General features: G+C 41.0%; 1 protein-coding gene across 2 annotated transcripts in view; it reads left to right on the forward strand.

Annotated features, from left to right (window-relative positions):
• The first annotated feature begins 854 nt into the window (after positions 1–854).
• The window catches only part of ube2d2 (ubiquitin-conjugating enzyme E2D 2 (UBC4/5 homolog, yeast)), a 45,518-nt gene continuing 28,289 nt past the window's right edge, over positions 855–18,083 (forward strand). The window contains exon 1 of one of the 2 annotated variants that reach the window (XM_072590845.1): positions 855–1,258. In XM_072590845.1, the coding sequence (XP_072446946.1) occupies positions 1,235–1,258 (24 nt within the window). In that variant the 5' untranslated portion in view covers positions 855–1,234. Of the gene's footprint in view, positions 1,259–2,042; positions 2,064–18,083 lie in introns of those variants that run through there. The other variant, XM_072590846.1, reaches the window with a different exon arrangement.

Here is an 18,083-nt window from a genome sequence, read left to right on the forward strand (position 1 = left end):
AGTAATTGCAGCTCCTGCTTCTCACTCGCAAGACGAGACAGACTGACACCAAGCAAAGATGATGCCAGAACTACATGATGTGCCCCATTGCTGATGCTCACACCCCAGTGTGAGATGAACCCATACTGAGTAATCTTACTTCTCCTGACAACCCTCTGTGTCTGATGTACTCCCTCTCACTAACTGCCTGAGGAAGGAGCGGGGACTCCAAACGCTTGTGGTTTCAAAATAAACCCGTTAGATTATTAATCACCGGAGAGATTAACCCTTTCGGAGTGAATCTACTGCTGACTCTTCTCACACCCCGGGGACACTGACCTGTTCAGAGTGAACCCCATGACCCTCACTCACTCACTAACCCACTCCCCAGGGTCACTAACCCACTCAGAGTGAACCCAGTGATGACCCTCACTCTGCCCAGGGACAGTGACTAGCCCAGAGTGAACCCCATGACCCTCACTCACTCCCGAGGGACACTGACCCTCTCAGAGTGAACCCAGTGATGACCCTCACTCACTCCCTGAGGACACTGACCCCCCTCGGTGTGAACCTGCTTGAGGGTGGGTTGTCCCTCTTTGCCTCCAGCCGCCGACCCTGACTGCGCCTGCGCGCTGCTGGAGGAGGGGGCGCAGCGTCCAGCGCTCGCGAGAACTCGGAGACAATCGAGCCGCATCACCTCCATCGGTGTGGGTCCGCCGCTGACTTCCTTTTCCAGAGGGACAAGGGGGGGAGCTGCTTCTTAAGGCGGGGGAGGGGGGGGATGGTCGTGCAGGCGGGCAGCTGTATTGGGAAATGTCACTCACACACACATAAATTCCAGCCGGGTGGGCAGGCAGTGTCTGAAAAGAGAGGGAAAGGGCGGGGGTGGGTGATTGGTGTGTGTGTGTGGAAATGAGTGTCTTTCCCCCCTCAGCAGCGCCTCCCCTGCAGCTGGCGGACGGATACACGGGGACTACTTTAAAGCGGCCGGTCCTTTCCTTCTATTTTCTCGGTGTCTCCGAGCGGACTCGGCGGCTTTTCCGGGTTCGCCTTTAAACCCGGCTCTGAGCAGCACCACACACATACACAGAGAGAGGGAGTGGGCAAGTACAGCAAACACAGACCCCCCCCAGCCCCAGCCCTGGCCCGAAATCTAACCAGAGCAGACCCAGCACCGCACAGCCCCAGCCCATTTGCACTCCAGTGTAGTCCAGCGCAGCCCGATAATCACAGCTAACGGCCCGGCACTCCTAACATGGCTCTCAAAAGAATCCACAAGGTAATGGGGGAAGCGGCACCCACACCCGCCGTTCATTGTCTCTCTCTCTCTCTCTCTTTCTCTCTACAGCTCTCGGTTGTTTCTATTCAAGACGTTACCCCCTCCTTTCCTGCTCGCCACCACCTTCCCGACCGCAGGGCCCAGCCGACCATCCTCAATCCTCGCCATCCGATTGTTTCCTTCTCTTTCTCCCCCTCCCCGACCGCCATTTGCTCTGAGGCCTGCGGTTGGGGTTGAGGGGGGGGAGACCAGGCCTCAATGCCAGGCCGCAGTGTACCCGGGTGGAGGGGTTGGTTCAGGGTTATCTTTTTGTTGTTGTTGTTGTTGGGGAAAAGGTGCCCGTTCAACGGTTCGGTTATGTGCAGCTTGCGGGCGGCGGTAGCGAGGCGGAGGGAGGGAGGGAGGTAGGCCGGCCCCGAGGCGCTTCCTTTCTCACTCCCACGCCCTAGGGGTTCAGGAGGAAGTGGCGGGGGCCCGGCCACCACCCGGGTGGGGACTGGGGGGGAAGGTGGGGGTGGTTAGCGGCTGGCCGTGCGGATCCCATCGGAGGTAGCGGGCCGCGCCGTAATGTCAGAGTGACCCTCAGCCCCCCCTCTTTCCTTCCCCCACCCCCCCCAGCACCGGAGCTGGGCCTCGGGTCGCAGCGGGAGTTTGTCTCCGGGTCCGATTGGCCAGTCCCGGGCCTACTGCGTTTCTTCACACAAGCCCAGGGCGATGCTGGAGGACATAAGACCCTGGGGCGCCCATTTTTTTTCTCTCTCGGTGTTCTTACTCTGGAAGTTGGTTTCTTGCATCCTGTTTCCATGTGCGCTGTTTGTATTCTCTATTAGATTCCTCTCCGAAAAGCAGAAATCAAAATCCCATATCCGTCCTCACTGTCTCAGTTGATGAGTAGGAACTGGAAGCAATAACTAACTTTTAATGAATAATAGGATGAGTTTTTTTTTGAAGTAACTAAAGATGAAAAGATATTTCTATTGATTGCACAGAGCGTGTGGATTTGCTAGTTTTCATTGGTGAATCTGAGTCTTTTGATCTGTCTTTTTCTTAGCGAAGAATTAGTACGAAAGGAAAACTTGAATCACGTTTAATTTACACTTTGTATTATTGTCGTTACTCCCATTATCCACAGTAACGCAGCATAAGATTTCTGAAAGTTTGATTCGTTCTTTTTACTTGAATCTGATTAGTGATGATTTGTATACTCATAATTGGCATTTTGTAATTGTGCAAGTTGGGATTTGTTTTTGGGATTTGTTTTTAAGATTCTCATTTATGTGGTAAATTTTGATCTTATTACACTGGTTTCTTATGTAATTAAGTTAACCTACTTGTTAGTCTTTAAGTCCATTTACTTTGAAAAGTTTTCTGATTTTTGCGTCAAATGACCTTCAAGTACATAATGACTACAATGAAAACTTTAAAATGTGACATCCTTGATTTGGGTTATGTCCTGTGGGAGCTCTTTATGAATAGTTGACTATTTCTTTAAAATATGGATGTATTGAGTCTTTGATGATATTTACCATGGGTTGCAATTGTTCAATTAATCAAAAGTTTCTTGATTACTTTTTTAAAACTGGTTCTTAAATATTGGCATATTGCACCACTTACCTGTATTAACTAGCAAGCAGTGCCTTGAATTTATTTTTCATCTTTGCATTTAAGTCTCATGGCTTGAACCTTCCTATCCATACAATCCTTTTGAGAACTCTGAATTACTTTCATTCTGTATTCTTGTGCATCCCTGATTTTTATCTTGCTCCAACATTGACAACTAATGTTTCAGATCTGTGGAATCTTAAAATTTCCCTTCAATAACCTCTGCACTACTTGATGTAGCTTTTGGCTAATAGTGTGCGTATGAAGCACTATGGCATGCTTTATTACTTTAAAGTCAATATGTTGAGCAAATTATTTGATGTTTAATTGTTTTTGGAATTAGTCAACTTTTGTGACACTCCATGAGGTTGTACTTTGCTGTGATCATCAAGATCATAATCACTTTTTAAAAAATCTTTTGTTGCAAATTAATTTCAAAGTCAAGCTGCTTTGTTCATTTGCTTTATAAGAAAACATGTTGTTTCTGCTTCAATTGCAATTGTAGTCATGGAGACCCTTAGAAGGGAAACAGACCCTTTGGTCCAACTCGTCCATGCTGATCAGATATCCCAACCCAATTTAGTCTCCCCTGCCAGCACCTGGTCCATATCCCTCCAAAACCTTGCTATTCATATACCCATCCAGATGCTTTTTAAATGTTACAATCGTACTAGCTTCCACCACTTCCTCTGGCAGCTCAGTCCGTACACGTTCCACCCTTTGCATGAAAAAGTTTCCCTTTAGGTCTCTCTTTTATATCTTTCCCTCCTTACCCTAAACCTATGCCCTCTAGTTTGGGACTCCCCCACCCCAGGCAAAATATTTGTCTATTTATCCTATCTATGCCCCTCATGATTTTATAAACCTCTGAGATCCACCCTCAGCCTCCAATGTTCCAGGGAAAACAGCCCAAGCCTATTCAACCTCTCCCTATAGTTCAAATCCTCCAACCATGGCAACATCCTTGTAAACCTTTTCTGAACCCTTTCAAGATTGAGCATCCTTCCAATAGGAAGGAGACTAGAATTACATGCAATATTCCAAAAGTGGCCTAACCAATGTCCTGCGCGGTTGTAACATGATCCCCCAACTCCCATACTCAATACTCTGACCATTAAAGAACTCTGGACTCTTTTTTTTTCCCCTGAAGGCAAGTATGCTTTAGGAATGGTGCAGTAAAGGACAGCTAAATTAGTAGTAGTGATTAGACACCTGAGTTTCCACGGGAAACTGTGAAGCTGGAATTGTTTACTCTGCAAGTGCTGAGGTAATCTGACTGTCTTTTCTGTTGAAGATCTTTTGATGGACACCAAAACATTTAACAAAGTCGCAGGTTTTTGCACATGTAAGCATAATCTTAAGCTTGGGTTGGGGGACATGGTGCCTCGCAATGGTTTTGTTTGTGCTAGGTTACAAAGTAGATGGAATGACCTACACGGGAGTCAGAGGGAGCTGGTTTATGTACCAGGAAAATTGGTTTCTAGCCTAACTTGAATTGTTCTCTAGGTAATGATGGATGTTGTGGTATGTATTTCCCAGTCCTTGCAAGCTGGCCAAAGGAACTACAGTGATCTTTTCTGATTTGTATGTTGCTTTGACATTTGTTTCACTAATCCATGGATGTATTCAGTACTCACAGAAACAATACACATTTTGAAATTGTTCATTTTTACATCTGATCCCATTCACCCATCACCCTGTACTTGCTGATGTATATTGTGTCCTTGAGTAGCAATGTCACAGATTTTAAACATTTCCTCTAGTTCAAATTCCTGTACTTCTCCATATCTCTGCAAATTCTTTCAGTCCAACAACTGAAATATTTTTCAAATTTGCATCTTCGCTTTTTCACATCAATTGGCTATTTTCTCTGAAGCTGTAAAGACCATAAGCTCCTAAATTGGCGCACCCCCCTCCCGATGTCTCTTCTCTGTTCCTGTCAGGTCCTTGTTCAGAGGTTAGTCCGAACAAGTATTTTGATTGCCTGTCTTAATGTCCTCTTGTGATTCAGTGTTGGATTTTTGTCTAACACCTATGAAGTGTTGCAGTGTAAAAATTCTTATTACAAAAACAGTTAGCGCTGTAGCCACCTTTTTGGAGTTTAGTTAACAGATGAAGTGTATTTATTTGCAGTGTTTTAAAAATACTTGCTATTGTAGTTAAAACTAGATTTTATCTGTACTTTTTTTTTTAGAACAGTGTGCAACAGCATGTGCTTCACTCAAATGACACATTCTTGTTCCTTTCAACTGTTAGACACATTCTGATGTACCACAGGTTCTAATTGACATTGTTTCATGTCCTTGTTGTTGTAAGTATATTACAGAGCACTTGGAATCTGGTGCTGTATGTTCCTGAGATTAATACAACCTGTGTAAGGTAATGATAGTTTGCAAAATTTAACAAGTTGAATTTGGAAATGTATTGTTCTTTTGAGGTGATTGTAACCACTCGGGTGTTCAAGATATGAAGCTGACCATTTGGCCTGTCAAGTCTGGTAGTCTCCACCTGCCCCAAGTTGTCTACTTTCTACATTTATTCGGATTTATTTCTAACCTGTTGATTTTTAACTTTAAAAAAATCTGCCTTGCTGTTAATTCAACATCTAAAAATCACATCAGTATGGTTGTCAAACTCCAAAGCAAGCCTAACTTAAAATTTCAATGTTCTTGAACAGTATACGTTTGAAAATTATTGGTGAAAAATCAAATATGAAATGCTGATCCAAGGGAGTAAATGTTGTCTAAACCTGTCAATAATCTGCACCCATCTGGGAATGACATGTTGAAATTAACAACCTTTCATTTACAAGTTGGCTGAACAATTACATTTCTAGTAGCCTGCACTACAGATCACTTCATACCCATTGGATCAGCCTGATGAGTTTCTTGGGGGTGTTGTTAAAAAGCAGGTGGAAAGAACATCTATGTAAACAATTTGGATGTGAGCATACGTATAGCTAGTAAGTTTGCAGATGACACCAAAATTGGAGGTGTAGTGGACAGCAAAGAAGATTACCCTTAGATTACAGTGGGAATCTTGATCAGATGGACTTCAATTCAGATAAATGAGATGCTGCATTTTGGCAAGGCAAATCGGGGCAGGACTTAAACACTTCATGGTAAGGTCTGAGGAAGTGCTGTTGAACAAAGACACCTTGGGTTGCAGGTTCAGTTCCTTTGAAAGTGGAGTTGCAGGTAGATAGGATAGTGAAGGTGTTGGGTATGCTTTCCTTTTTGATCAGAACATTGAGTATAGGAGTTGGGAGGTCATGTCATTGCTTTACAGGACATTGTAAAGGTCACTTTTGGAATATTGCTTGCATTTCTGGTCTCCCTTATATTGGAAGGATGTTATGACTCTTGAAAGAGTACAGAAAAGATTTACAAGCATGTTGGTAGGTTTGAGCTACAGGGAGAGGCTGAAAGGACTAGTGTCGTCTTCCCTGGAGTGTCAGAGGCTGAGGGGTGAGCTTAGAGGTTAATAAAATCATGAGGGGTATGCGTAGGATAAATAGAAAAGTCTTTTTCCTGGGCTGGGTAGTCCAGAAATGGAAGTCATAGATTTAGGGTGAGGGGAAAGATTTAAGGGGCAACTATTTCATTGGGTGAAAAGAGGGTGGTGCGTGTATGGAATGAGCTGCCAGAGGAAGTGGTGGACACTGGTACAATTGCAGCATTTAAAAGGGATCTGAATGGTTTTATGAATAGGAAGGGTTTAGTGGGACTTGGGCTAAGTGCTGGCAAATGTGACTAGATTAATTTAGGGTATTTGGTTGGCAATGCAAAGTTGGACCGAAGGGTCTGTTTACATGCTGTGCATCTGACTCTATAGTTAAACAAACCCTTTTTTCAAGGCTTTATTCCTATATAGTTTCCGAAATTTTGCTGACTCAATTATAACATTTTTTTCCTTTTTTAAAAAGTCTCATTCCTGGAAAGCTTAATTGACTTCGTCCCAAAGCACTTAATGGTAAGATCCTGGGGAGTCTTGCGAATGAGGAGGGTGATAATGGTTCATATTCTTAATTGACAGTCAGCAAAATATGTAGATATTGAGAAAGACCTATCACTCTTGGCTTGAGAGTCCAGGCTCTGCAGTGTTTGTATACTTGCAGTTTAAAGCTTGTTTTTGTCAAATCCTCTTGAAATGACGTAATCACGAGCTAATGATACCTGTTGCATTATGCCTTAATATCAGCCATTGCAAATAGTTGTGAAAGTGGAAATTAAAAGTTTTGCATTATCCATTTTAAATTCTGAAAGTTCGTCTGATATGAAAAGGTTACCTGTGTGCTTGGTGAACTTAATGCCAAGTTTCTATTACTGATTTCCTACTGTAGTTGTGATGTTGGGCATCTAGGTTTTTGGAACTGTAATTAATGGTACCTGCATACTTATTCAGCCACTTTCGCTTTTGGTTCTGTTAACTCTTGAAATTGAAGACTTTGCCTAGAAAATGACATGGGAAGATAATCTTTTTTGCAATGTGCAACATTTCTACGTTCATGAAGAGAGTTCCTCACTTTAATTCCAAAGTTTGCTGAAATATCAGAAAATTGTGCAGTTGTGTGAAAATATTTGCTAAAGTGTTTCATTGAAGGTCAGGATCAAACCACACTTCGTACCTAATCACTTTTTACTTGCCACCCAGTTGTTGTTCTGCAAGTTGTGGAGAAGATTGTTACTTTGGGAAAACTTCTTTTGAAGCTTCCAAGGTGCATTTGCTTATTTATTGTGGAAATTGAGTTAAAGTTCAACCATCTCCAGTGTGCTTTAATGCCAATATAGTCAGATGCACCCTGCTTACAAGAAAAGCTGTATTCATGATTTGTGGATTTGAGACAACTTGGAATGTAAATGAAGTTGTAAGCCATGAATCTTGGATTCTGCTGTTCACGTAAGGTTTACACCTCAAGGTAATGTATCCTTTGATCTGGAATCTGCTGTGGTTGTACTGAAGTCCAGTGGTTTAATCAGAATTGCATCAAATGCAGGTGAATTGACTTGCTCCTGCTTCCATGTTGTCTCTAATCAGTTGGATCCATGCATGAACTCTTGATCCTAGAAATACTCATTGTCATTGATCATAGGCAACTTGCCTGTGTTAATGACAAAAACTGTATTGAAATTGCTGTTTGGATGTCTTATTTGCTTAGAGTGGATTGTTTTCCTTAGACTGGAATTCATAACCATACTGAGGTCTTACCTGATGCCAAATATCATCTAAAATGCTATTGCGGTTCTGAGTCACTTTGAGAAACTTTGTTAAAGGTATACATTTGGTCTAAACAATTGCCATATAGTTCACATTTTATAAATGGTTTTCACCTTTGGGGATAGAAAGCAAGCTGTTAGATCAGTTGGCTGTTTCTTCAACCCAGTTTTCATAATGAATGAAAGGGTGGCTGATTCTTTTTTCTTCTTGCCAGTTTTCCATCCTTGATGAAATCATGCCTTTTTGTCTTTTTTGGGGGGTGGCTTGAAGTTAGTCATTACTTTAAGCAGTAGCAGGATCTAGTTCTGGTTTCTTTCAGATCTTACTAAAAAGAGCACCTGTACCCAGTGCATTCTCGTACTGCTGATTTGGACTTTCAATGGCCTTTCTGTCCAGAATATGAAGTGGTAATGTCATGAGAGAAAGAAAGGTGATTTGTTCAGCTGACTTGTGCGTGAATGTCTTTAAATCAAACTTAGTATGCTCTTCCCAGGTGAGTACAGGTTATTGGTAGGTTTGGAAAGCAATTCTCCCCTTGGATCAACACTTTATTTTGCTGAAAATTCAAACAAAGATGTTTTGTGACTTGCTGTTCAGAGCATTGATGTTTTAAGTTGATCTTGCATTTGACAAGTATTCAGATATTATACTTAAATGCAGGATTGACAGTTCAAAGTTTTTGTTTTTCCTCTAACTTAATTTTGTATGTTTTTAATACTTTAGACCAAGGAAAGATGTACTGAAACTCTAATGAAATAAGGATGCGAGGTTTCTGCAGTGTTGAAATGCAGGAAGGCATCCATCCCATTGACTATCAGCCAACTGTCTTTGAGTAAGACTAGCTCATCCAATTTTCTCCACCCTTTGTCCTTGTAGTTTAGCAATTTTTTTTTCTCCTGTTTATATATTTCCCTTTTGAAAGCCTGAAATCCAGCTACAAATCATTCAAGTTCTTTGGCTTTTACATAGTTACACTTTTTTGGTTTTAATTTTTAAACAATATTAACTGTTTTTGAGTACCTGGGTACTCAATTTCTTTGTGTCTGGCCTCTAAATGTTTTCATATGCATATGCAACAGTTAAAAAGGAAGAACTTCTGTGGCTTTCCAGACATTTAAAGTTACTGTGTAATCTCACATATCACTTAAAGGGAGCATTGCCTTTAACTTTGATCCATTATATCGTAGACACCAGACTTGTAACTTTCCAGTTGCAAAGACAGATATATTCTGAAGTCCCAAAACACTCATCTGTGTTTATTTTTTTGCTCCTGGTTAAACATGTGACATGTGCTTAAGCCCTATTTGTTTAAAGCACTGCTTTGGTTCCCTTGTGTGCTAGCAAACTTCAAAACTAATTTCTTCAAGCTGGCTTTTCTCTGCATAATATTACCACTCACCTTCCAGTTTAAAAATGCAATATGTTTGGCTGAACCACTCTTTGATAAAGCATTCCAAGTTTTAATAACTTCCTGAACTAGCCATCTCTTAAAACCTTTCAGTGAACATTTTGAATTGAATATCCTCTATTGTTCTGATTTGGGATAAGAAATGTTTCATCATACCAAACAATAGTGTAACTTAAAAATTTCTGACCTTTTATTAAAGGATTGGACACTCCAGAGGCAGGAAACATGTTTCCGCTGATGGGTGAGTGCCGAACCGGAGGGGACAGCTTAAAAATATGGGGTAGACCATTTAGGGCAGGGATGAGGAGAAACTTCTTCACCCAGAGAGTGGTGGCTGTGTGGAATGCTCTGCCCCAGAAGGCAGTGGAGGCCCAGTCTCTGGATTCATTTAAGAAAGAGTTAGGTAGAGCTCTCAAGGATAGTGGAATCAAGGGTTATGGAGATAAGGCAGGAACAGGATATTGATTAAGGATGATCAGCCATGATCATATTGAATGGTGGTGCAGGCTTGAAGGGCAGAATGGCCTACTCCTGCACCTATTGTCTGTTGACCTTTTTTGGCTGGGGTGGAAATAGCCAAAGTATCCTGTGTCGTAATTTTTTTCATCCCTGGCATCATATGAATCAGTGCTGTCCAATGTCTTTAATACTTCCTTTACTGGGCTTTCTGGAATATATTCGATGCCTAGTTATGGAAGTCAGTGTGTTGTGTTTTATTTTATTGCATTTTCACAAATGAATGTATAAAAATGCAATAGAAAATGCAACGTAAATGAAACCTATTAGAATTTGAATAGTGTTAGGTGTCATAGGGATAGCTGTATTTTCAGTTGTTTCCTCCTACCCTTGCCAAAAACAAATCGTTCCATTTGGTGACCTGAAGAAGTTAGCATTTTTAAACTTTTGTCCAGGAATGAGAATTTGAAAAGGCTGCAAGATTAGTTGGAGGTATAAGAATTCCCTTTATAAGGCACATTAAGCATTAAGTAATGTCCAGTGAAGGAACATTGTTGTAAAGTGTCATCTTTGTTTTCAATTCCCTCTGTGGCCTTGCCCCTGCTCTCAAATATCTTCTCATCCCGCAACTGCCCCTGATGCCTGCTGTCATCTAATCTTTCAGTTCCTGAACTTTTACTGTTTCACTGGTGGTAGCTGTACCTATAGCTGCTTGGGCTCTTATGCTCTGGTCATCCGATTGTAATATTTCCTTGTCTGGTTGGTTTGTTTGATTATGCTTTGAAATGTGCTGGGATGCTTTAAGTTAGAGGTGTAACATTGATATTTGATGTATTGATGTAAAGTATTGATATTGTAATCTTTGTGGTGTGTTCAAAGAAGCAGTTGAGAATTGAAGTGAAGAATTCCAAGACTGAAATGCTCTCTGCAAATGTCACATGTGCAAAAGCACATGATGATCTGTTTGGTATGTATGTTGGCAGCTGTTCTGTGGTATCTCATAACCACATGCAGACACGTCAGAGCCCTAAATGAATACTTGCTTCGGTTAATGGTAACCCTTTTTACTCAGGTGGATTTGAGCTCACTGCATGTTTAAGGTAATAGATTGCCTTATTCTAGTTGAGCAGTTAACTGCCAATGGAGTGCTGCAACTGTGTAGTTTAGGTATATGCAGAAAATAAAAACAAATGTACCAAGCAGTTGCTGAATACAATCAGTTCTATTTCACTTTGTGTAGAATAGCTGTTTGCATAAATGGGATATGTTAATTTGTGCAAAAGCCTTTCTTTCATTGGCCTATTTTGTGAACAATGCAAGATATAAATAAAAAGAATTGCTTCAGAAAAACTAATGAGAAAATCAATTTTTACTTTTGCCCTTTTTCCTCAAAGATGTACTTGATGTAAAAATAAATCAGGATGCATGTACCAAAGCCATTTGAAAATGTTTGTCTTCACCAATGATCCTTTTAGGGCAGTGGTTTATGATTGTGCTTTGACATATTCCCATTTAAGGAAAGCAATAATCTTAACTGAAATTCAACTTGAACATACTCAGCAGTACGATTTCCCTGCTAATTTAAAAAAGAACTTGCATAAGTTTGGTTATGAGAGAAGGATAGAACAAGTTACAGTCGTATTAGATAGGGCACTAACATTTTTGCACCAATTGACTTAAGCTGTGAGATTTTAAATGTAGCCATAGAATTTTTTTAAAAAGTTAACCTGTTCAGTATGTGTATTTGAAACACACCTACATCAGAGGTGGTAGGTGAGCCTGCCCCCAAGTCCTTCACAACATTCTGGTCAGCCTGCTGGATAATTAACTCTTAGGAAAACCATTTCTTTATAATGTGAATGGAAGGAAAGGGTGAGATCTCACCTTCAAGTAAGAGAATTGGCATTTTTTTGGATGAACAATGAGAGATGATGGGGGCTGCCATAGCTAATTTGTTGGGGCTTGGAGCAAGCATCCTGCCAAAGGAAGGAAGAGCTGTTTTAGTGAGGTGACAATCTCCCTGTTGAAGTTGGACTGGAATGGAGAGGCTGCAAAAAGAGAACAATTTAAAACTTGTGAATAAAGGACCACTTGGCTAACTAGGAATAAGGAGTACATGAAATTCATAAAATAATTAATTATTTACAAATGAATGTGGTATCTTGGTTTATGTGTTTAGGAGTTGGGAGGTGGTTTGGGCGATATGTCAGTTGTATTGCAATAAACTTTTTGTCAATTGTTAAATTTAAATCTGATACTAAGATCTGTGAAACTTACAGGTTGTCAATGAGCCAAAATATTCCAGCTTTGTGAACACGATGGAAACATTAGCTGAATGTGAAAGTAAGGAGACCATGTTTCAATTGCACAGCTTATTAGTAAAACATGTTTCAAATGTGTGCAGTTTTAGTCTGGTTCAGAGGAGGTTAGCAGATTGATATCTGCAATGAGTGGGTTGTTTTGAGGATAGATAATCTAGGTTTATTGAAATAGAATATTAGTGATGGATGAGTTGAAGTATACAAGATTCTGAATGGCCTTGACAAGGAGGATCCGGAAAATATATTTCCTTTGGAGTCCAGGACAAAGGGATGCTTTTTTTTTGAAAAGGAAAACGTTTCTCTTTTAGGACATATGTAAATTTCTTCCTTCAGGGCTATGATACTTTAAACTCTGCTTCAGGTGGTAGTGGAGGCAGGTCCATGAAATTTTTTTAAGCCAGAGGTAGATTCTTAGAGAAGGGAATCGAAGGTCAAGAAGGCTACTGACAGTCTAGAAATCAGGTCACAGATCAAATATGATCTTATGAGAAGTGGAGACTGGGAGGGTTAAGTATCAAACTTTTTTGTGTATATATGACCTTATTGGGCTGGAAGGTGTGTTTAGGGTGATGGCTTATTTTAATGCAAAAGTTTCTGTCAGCTGCTTTGGAAAAATAAAATTTGCAAACTTAGGCTGCTTTCGTTGTGCCTGTTTATCTGCTGTGGTATCTAGAAAGTTAATATTTTCCTTGTGTTGTGGCTTACGTTGAATGGGCAATTGATAATTATACTTCCAATTCTGCGTTTACAATGCACAAGTCAGCACAAGTACAAAAGGTAATACTACTCTGTAACAGTAATGACCTCTGTGACCTAATAAGAGTTAATGTGAATGATGAAACGCCTGAACGTTTTTAAAAAAAAAAGCCCTTGATATATATTGGGGGCTGAGCTGTGAGAAGGGAGAGGCCTGGTTGCTGAAATCAAAAGTTAAAACTGCAGTTCAGTTTGTTTAAATAAGCAATTTTTCCCCTACGCAAAGAAAGAAACATTGAGATTTGGCTAATGTATGACTGTAGACTATATCATTTTTGTCAACCGAAAAGAGAATTCTTCTTTAGAGTGAAGTTCATAGGAAGGCCAAATAGAGTAGCTCAAAACTGAGAATTTTACTGGAATATTAACTAGCAGATACAGTTAAGGTGATTAGCAAAAGAATCCTTGGGGTTTGGTGGTGAGAAGAATGATGTTTTCTTTATACAGCAAGTATATGGAATATGCTGCCTGAGAAAGTGAGGAAAGAAGATTCTATATAAGTTTCAGAAGAGAATGGATATGCCTTAAGGGGGCAATATAGGGACATGGAGGAAGAGCAGGGCAGTGGAACCAATTGGATAGTTCCCTCTAAGAGCCGGCGCAGCCATCATTGGCACGAGTGGCCTCCTGTGTTCTGAGACTTGATGGTGTGTTGACCTACCTCAATCAGTGCTACACAGCTGTTCGCATTATATATTAATGATTTGGATGAAGGGACTGGGGGCATTCTAGCGAAGTTTGCAGATGATATGAAGTTAGGTGGACAGGCAGGTAGTACTGAGGAAGTGGGGAGGCTACAGAAGGATCTAGACAGTTTGGGAGAGTGGTCCAAGAAATGGCTGATTGAATTCAACGTGAACAAATGCGAGGTCTTGCACTTTGGCAAAAAGAATAAAAGCACAGACTACTTTCTAAACAGTGAGAAAATTCGTAAAGCCAAAGTACAAAGGGATCTGGGAGTGCTAGTCGAGGATTCGCTAAAGGTCATGCAGGTTGAGTCCGTGATTAAGAAAGCGAATGCAATATTGTCACTTATCTCAAAGGGGTTGGAATATAAAAGCAGCGATGTGCTACTGAGACTTTATAAAGCTCTGGTTAGGCCCCATTTGGAGTACTGTGTCCAGTTTTGGTCCCCACACCTCAGGAAGGACATACTGGCACTGAAGCGTGTCCAGTGGAGATTCACGCGGATGATCCCTGGAATGGTTGGTCTAACATATGAGAAACAGTTGAGGATCCTGGGATTGTATTCATTGGAGTTTAGAAGATTAAGGGGAGACTTAATGGAGACGTACAAGATAATACATGGCTTGGAAAGGATGGACTCTAGGAAATTGTTTCCGTTAGGTGAGGCGACTAGGACCCGTGGACACAGCCTTAGAATTAGAGGGGGTCAATTCAGAACAGAAATGTGGAGACATTTCAGCCAGAGAGTGGTGGGCCTGTGGAATTCATTGCAGCAGAGTGCAGTGGAAGCCGGGACGCTAAATGTCTTCAAGGCAGAGATTGATAGATTCTTGTTGTCTCGAGGAATTAAGGGCTACGGGGAGAATGCGGGTAAGCGTTGTTGAAATGCCCGTCAGCCATGATTGAATGGCGGAGTGGACTCGATGGGCCGAATAGCCTTACTTCCACTCCTAGGTCTTATGGTCTTATGGTTCTGCATATAGTTGCACTTAGGTCATGGAGTTGGGGTAAGAACATAAAAAGAAAAAGCGGGGTAGGGCATTCATCACCTTGAGCCTTGTAAGATCGCGGTTGATTTGGCCCAGGCTTCAACTCTATCATGTCAGCTCCTTGTAACTCCTAACTCTTCAATTTCTAAACTCTACCTACCTCCTCTTTAATATTTTAATCTAGCTTCTGCAACTCTCTCTGGGTTAGAAGATTCCAGACATTTACTACCCTCAGAAGTTGCTTCACATCTTTTCTTTAAAATCAATATTCCCTCACTTTGTAATTGTTGTAGTTGAGATTCCCTCAAGTAAAATATTTTCTCAATCAACCTTGTCAAGATCGGAGTCTTGGATGTTTCAAAAAGATCAGCCCTTGTTATAAATTCCAATAAATAAAGGCCTCTTTTAAAATCAACCCTTTCTTCCCAGGAATCAGCTTAATTAATCTGTTTTGAAAGACTTCCAAAGCCAGTAATTCCTGATTAAATATGGGGACGACAGTACTCCAGGTGTGCCACACAGTGTACAGTACTAACAAGACAACTCTATTTTTAAATTTCAATGTCCAAGTAATGAAGGCCAAATTTCCACTGCTTCCGTATTTACTTGCATCTCCCTTGCTGGCTTTGTTTTCTGTACAATATCACCAATTCCTCATGAATTTTTTTGAAGTTTGTTTCCATTAAAATGAGTCTGCCTTTTAATTTTTCCTAAGTGTATAATCTCTCTTTCATGTATTCTATCTGCCATATTTTTGCTTGCTTGTTCACCCTATCCATATCCCTTATCTCATCACAATATTCCCTCCCATCTATTTTAGTATCCATAAATTTGAATTGATTAGACTCTGGTCCCTCTTCAAAGTCATGCATGTAGCTGGTAAATACTGAGATTTGAACTGGTCCTGTGACATTCCATAGAAAGCTCTGTCTTTCTGAACTGCAAAAGACTTCTTAATCCTGACTGTCTTTAGTGTGATAAACAATCTTCCAGCCATGCTAATGTTAGCCCCAATACAGAGATCTTGGGCAGTTGCTTTATATGTGGGATGGAGGCATCTTCTCAAATGTCATATGTTTGTTTTCCCCTTTAGCAACTCTGCTTGTTATCCTCCAAAGAATTCCAGCAAATTTGTCAAATGATTTCTCTATTACAAAGTTGTTTGATTCTGATTGCATTAAGCTTTTTAAAATTGTGCTGCTATAGTTTTCTTTATAAATGGGCTCTGCCTATCATCTTTTGGTTTGAAGTTTGTTTGAAGTTTCCTGTTTTGTCTCCAACCTTCCCTTCAACAGCAACATCACATTAGAGGTGTTCTAATCACTGGAATCCTATGTATTCTGGAACATTTCAGCCATTCAAACTTTGCTATCTCTGGAGCCATTCTTCAAAAGGTCTTGGATGCAGGACGGAACGGTAGCTGCGAATATGATTGGTAGATGAAGGTGGGGATGGGAGGGTGGAACGGGTAGGTGGGAAGGAAGATGGGCAGTTCAAAGGGTCAATGCTGTATTGGAGGCTTGAACCTGGGATAAGGTGTTTGGAGGGAAAATGAGGAAACTGGTGAAATCGACATTGATCCTGTGTGGTTGCAGGGTCCCAAAGCAGATCATAAGGCATTCTTCCTCCAGGTGTCAAGTGACTAGGATTTGGAGGTGGAAGAAGCCCAGGACTTGTATGTTCTTGGCGGAGTGGACGTGTAGGCGCAGGTTTTGCACTACTTGTGGCAGGGGAAGGTGGAGGGTGTGTGGACCTAACAAGGGAGTTGCAGAGGGAAAGGTCTCCGTGGAACACACGTAGGGGTGGGGTGGGAGATATATCCCTGGGGATGAGGTCTATTTGTAGCTGGCGGAAATGGTAGAGGATGACATGTTGTATCTCATAGCAACAAGGACAGACCCACCCCCACCTCCTGCATACAATGCATCATCCTCCGCAACTCATTCATTCCTGATGAAGAAGAGCTCATGCTGGAAACGTTGACTTTCCTGCTCTTCGGATGCTGCCTGACTGGCTGTGCTTTTCCAGCACCCCATGTTTCGACTGCTTTAGTTAATTTGTCAAATATCTTGTCATTTGTGGTAGAGACTGTTTAAAGACTGTTGCTTCCGTTAGCACCTTGCTTATCTGATATCTTTGAGCTGTTTAGTAAACCCCCCCTCCCCCCCACTAGGAAGACAAAGTATCTGTTTAAATTGTCTGGCATTTTTATATTCCGTTATCAATTCCCCAGTCACATCTCCAAGGGTCCCATACTCCAGCTGTTTGCTTTTGACATGAAGCTCTTGCTTCATACTTCTATTTTTTTGCCCATTTTCTTTCTTCAATCAATTTTTTTCTGTAATAGCTCATTTGACATCTGGTACCTTAAAACAAAGTTGCCAATCCTGTGGCCTGCCATTTATGAATGCCTTCGTTTTTGATTAGATACTCTCCTTGACCACCTTTTTGTTAACCACAGGTGATTCATCCTTCCCATTGACTCTTCCTTCTTGACCAGAATAATATTTTACTGGCTATTCTGGAATGTCTACTTAAATGTTTGCTGCTTATCAACTGACCACTTCCTTAGTCCAATTTTCCCAGCCAACTTCAAAATATCTTTCTTCATGCCTCAGTTCTTGCCTTTAATGACACTTTCAAACCAGCGTTACCCTCCTCAAACTGAACTTGAATTTATACTGAGTTGTGGTTGCTATCCTCTATAGATCCTTAACAAAGAGTGATTTTTTAAAAATTGTCCCTCATTCCACATAACTAGATTGAAAGCTCCCTGTTTCTGTGTAGGATGTACAAAGTACCACTCCAAGAAACAATCCTTGATATATACTAAAAGTTAGTCTCTCATGTTACCCATGTGTATCTGATTTGTCCAGTTAGTATGTAATTAAAATAATCAGTAACAGTCAGAATACACTTGCTTCTAGTATTTCCTGTTTTCTGCTCTCTTCTACAGCGAGACAATCCTTTTGGGGGCCTATAGACGACGCTCACCTATAATTTCTTTCCCATGCTATTCCTTATTTCGACACTGATTTCATACTACAGTTATTTGCATCTATACCACTTCACCTTTTACTGATGCCTTCGTTTATTAACAAGGTTACTCCAATTCCTTATTGCCTATTTTTCAAAATACCGAATACAATTGACTATTGAGTTCCCAGTCCCATTCACCCTGCACCCACATATTACAAAATCCTCTAGTGATGGGCAGGGGAATCAAGGATTACAGTGCCAGGGCAATAAAGTGGACACGAAGAACGTCTGATCAGCCATGATCTTATTGAATGATGGACCAAGCTGCAGGAGCTGAATGGTCAACTCCTGTTTCTACTTCTTCTTCAGTTGTATTCACTTATTTCTATTTTTGCAACTCTTTTTAAATA

The sequence above is a fragment of the Chiloscyllium punctatum genome, chromosome 20 (assembly GCF_047496795.1).
Source record: "Chiloscyllium punctatum isolate Juve2018m chromosome 20, sChiPun1.3, whole genome shotgun sequence".
Classification (NCBI taxonomy): Eukaryota; Metazoa; Chordata; class Chondrichthyes; order Orectolobiformes; family Hemiscylliidae; genus Chiloscyllium; species Chiloscyllium punctatum.